The 3,735-nt window shown below is 37.1% G+C and overlaps 1 protein-coding gene across 1 annotated transcript; it reads right to left on the bottom strand.

Moving 5' to 3' along the window:
* Positions 1–842: 842 nt before the first annotated feature.
* Positions 843–1,938, bottom strand: LOC149264490 (phospholipase A1-Igamma1, chloroplastic-like). Its single transcript, XM_089389781.1, has one exon. The coding sequence runs from the start codon at positions 1,922–1,924 to the stop codon at positions 860–862; it is 1,065 nt and encodes a 354-aa protein (XP_089245907.1). The 5' UTR covers positions 1,925–1,938; the 3' UTR covers positions 843–859.
* Positions 1,939–3,735: the final 1,797 nt, after the last annotated feature.

Here is a 3,735-nt window from a genome sequence, read left to right as displayed (position 1 = left end):
AGCATACGTCCTGCACAAAGCATTTCGAAACTTTAGCATAACAACCGAAACAACCGAATAACACCTTCGAATTAATGCTATCTCCGTCCGGAACGATTACTATAGTCCCTGCCGAATCCCAGATGGCAGGGACTAATAACAAATATCCTCGTTATATTTTGTTTTGAAGCATTCATGATGTGGTACTTATGTAGTTGCAACAGGGTTCCAGTCTTGTTATCGACTTGACGACTGTGTTCAATATATCTATCAATAGATGTCTAGGCTATCAGTGGTGTTATCGACTTGACGACTGTGTTCAATATATCCAATCAATAGATGTCGAGGTTCTAGAGCTTGAGAAATGTTTTTCCAATTGTTCCCATATGGATTCTATTGATAAAATTCTATTATGGGATATAGACCTAATGTCTTAAGGTCTTAACCTATTAAGCATTTTGAAATTTGTTGACGAATATTTTCATTTTATTTATTTTCAAACATCAAAACATCTATTTTGATATCATATACTTCCAAATCATTCTAACACTGACAGCACAGGGTTCTCATTATATGGTTGTTTAGTTTATCTCGCTGACTTGATCACGTATTTATCCTTTCCTACTTTACTATTTACACAATTCCCTTTTGAACTAATACACACTCAAATTCAAGAGAGAGAGATCAGCTTCTGCGTTAGAAAACCCCTTTTTTTTTTTTTTTTTTTTAACTTCAACCATAATCGCTACAGAATCAATAGTAAGTAACTGTATTTACGATTACCGAATCATGGTGGATTTTTCCCTTACTAAGGTTTTGAAGCGGTTTGAAAGCTAAATAAACTCTGCGACACTACACTGCAGATGCCCGATGACCAATATTAATGGTGATCGAGTGACTCGTGGTGATCTGTATGCGACTCTTCGATGATTCTGCTTCTCTCGGGCTGAACCCACCGACCCTCGGAGTTCTTGATCAATCCTTTGTTAGAGTCTTGTTTCCAGAAGGGAGGAACTAGGTAGTCGTCCTTCAGGAAATCGCACGCCTTATTCACCAGAGCCGGATCGCGGCGAGAAGACAGATAGAAGCGCTGCCCTCGCCCATGGTATCCGTCCAGCAGGTGGAGATAAGCCTCCAGATTATGAAAGCACGACGGATCATTCGTGGGCTTCAGGAACGGAGAATGCATGTGATCAAGAGCCAGCTCCACCCCAGCGTGACAGTAACTCCACGGAAGCTTATGGATCCACCGCTTCATCATCTGCAACTTTTCGTTGAACAGAATCCCGGGGACCTTGGGCACACTGTCGTGTACATTCACCACTCTCAGAAACTTGATTCCCAGCGCCTCGCATCGATCCTTGAATGCTGCGTTGCCCACCCTCGGCCCTGCGAACGAGAACACCGTTGTCGGAATCGACTCCACCTGATCGCCGTTCCCCGAGCGGTTCAACCCCAACTCTGCGATATCGTATGCGCTAAGCATCGCGAGCGCGCTCCCCAGACTGTGGCCCGTGATCGTTATGCTCAACTTCTCGCCCCTGTATTTCTGCAGCAGACGCCTCAACTCCGCGAGGACTTGATCCCGTGCGCTGCTTTTACAAAACCAGCAGTCGTGTTCCCTGGCCGTATACAGATTCAGGAATCCCGCCTCCACCTTCACGTCAGGATGCCGATGCACGTTGTTCAATTCCGCGGGTCTCATATAATCCATGAGGTCAGCGATCCACTCCAGATTCGTCACTGTTCCTCTCCACGCGATTACGATATCTCGCCGCCCGAGCCTCTTGATCTCGTCCTTGTCCGTCGCCACGGCTATGAAGCCGATCCAGTTGGCGTGAGTACTCCACGTCTTCTGCACTTGAGGCTTCTGGAAAACCGCAGGGAGATTGATGTTGGAAGTGGCATAGAGATACTTGGTCACTTCGTAGCCGTAATCGGACATCCCAACGCCATGGAAGAGATGTCTGAAATGATACTTGCAGCTACCACAGTATTTGGAGAAGGGTTGAGCAACCAGCTTATTTATTCTACACATGCGTTGGGATGTTGATTTCTAAACACGAGATTTGCGTGTATGTCAAAATTTAACCAGTTCGGGTCATCGTATTATAAAGCACGGACAATTTCATGTACTTTTGCTTTCTAAACACGAGATTTGCGTGTATGTCAACACTTCACCAGTTGATTTCTAAACACGAGATTTTGCGTGTATGTCAAAACTTAACCAGTTCGGGTCATCGTATATCGTTTTGATTTGTCCTACAATTTCATCTACTTTTGATTTCTCCTCACCTGGAATCTCATCTACTTTTGACCATCCTCCTATGCATTACGCGTCATCAAGCAGCGTATCTCTGTCAGGCCGGCCAACAAATTACCCTTAAAACGCAAGCGTTTGTAAAGTAATTTCTCACCTTGGCGTCCCAAATTTACGTAGTAGGTTAACAAAAGGTATTTACTTGAGGTGTATATTATTTGGTTGGTTTGGATTTCAATTGGGAGTTAAGAATGAAACTACCAGTGGAAAATTAGAATTCAACAAAATCCTCATATATTTTAAATTATATTAGTGAACTTTGAAATTGAAATTGATGATTATTTTACCATAAAAGTTAATTAATCGGTTCACCGCAATTCAATCGACAGGTCGCGCACGAATATATTTCACATCTCTTTCAAAGGATCCGGTCGGTTCTGGCTATCAGATTTGTCCAACCTACCCGTCCTTACTATGTGGACACTGTAGCCCATGGAATCTCATTTTATGATTTTTCTGAAATCGAAAATATAGAAAATAAAATGTATACCATATCTAGAAGTTTAAAGGTGAACGTGGACTCTCCCACAAAGCCTAATGGACTTTTTTTTGAAATAATTAAAATTTTAAAAAATTAATTAAATATATTTAATAAAAAAAATTCAAATAATATAATATTTAAATTGTATTATAAAAAAAATTATTAAACATGGTATAATTGATATAATATTTAATTTTTTCCAATCTAATTTAAATTAAAATTCTAAATTTTTTACTTATTGAAATCTTTGAAACAAAGTAAATAAAATTTTATCCACCAAATAGAACTTAGTATCCTAAAATAAAATCTTAATAACCAAATAAAACTTAGTATTATAAATAAAATCTTACTGACGAAATCAAACTTAGTATCATAAAATAAAATCAGGTTTTTTAAATCTATCTTATTGATTACCCATTATGATAAAAAACATATTTACATATTAAAAATTTTATTATAAAATAAAAATAAATCTTTATAAATCTTATTCTATATATTTTTAATAAATATATTATTTTTAATAATAATAATAATTTAAAATAAAATTATGATATATTGAGTAGATTATTATGCTCCTCTCTTTTGTGGCTTGTCACTTCTATAAAAACCAAAATTTGGTTCGCAAGGGGTAGCTCAAGTGGCAATGGCCGTGGAAATGAAGTCTCACAGAATCGAAGATCTTAGGTTCAATTCTTGTACTACCTGCCCCGCAAATAAGGTAAATAACGGACATATAAAAATTGGAAAATGAAAAAGTCCTACCAAACTTACAAAAAAAATAATTTAAAATAAACTTACAATTTAATTGTTTTTTATTTTTTATTTTTTAAACTTTAACACTAAAATAATAAAATACTTTTATAAATTATTACTGCATATCCACATTTAATAACTTTTTAATTTATATAAGTACACTGGTATATGTTATTGATTTATATTTATATTAACATTTTCT

The sequence above is a fragment of the Pinus tabuliformis genome, chromosome 6, assembly GCF_031772625.1.
Source record: "Pinus tabuliformis cultivar Carrire ecotype Pingquan chromosome 6, CPIR1, whole genome shotgun sequence".
NCBI lineage: Eukaryota > Viridiplantae > Streptophyta > Pinopsida > Pinales > Pinaceae > Pinus > Pinus tabuliformis.
The sequence above is the reverse complement of the archived record's forward strand: the minus strand, read 5'-3'. Positions and strand labels throughout refer to the sequence as shown.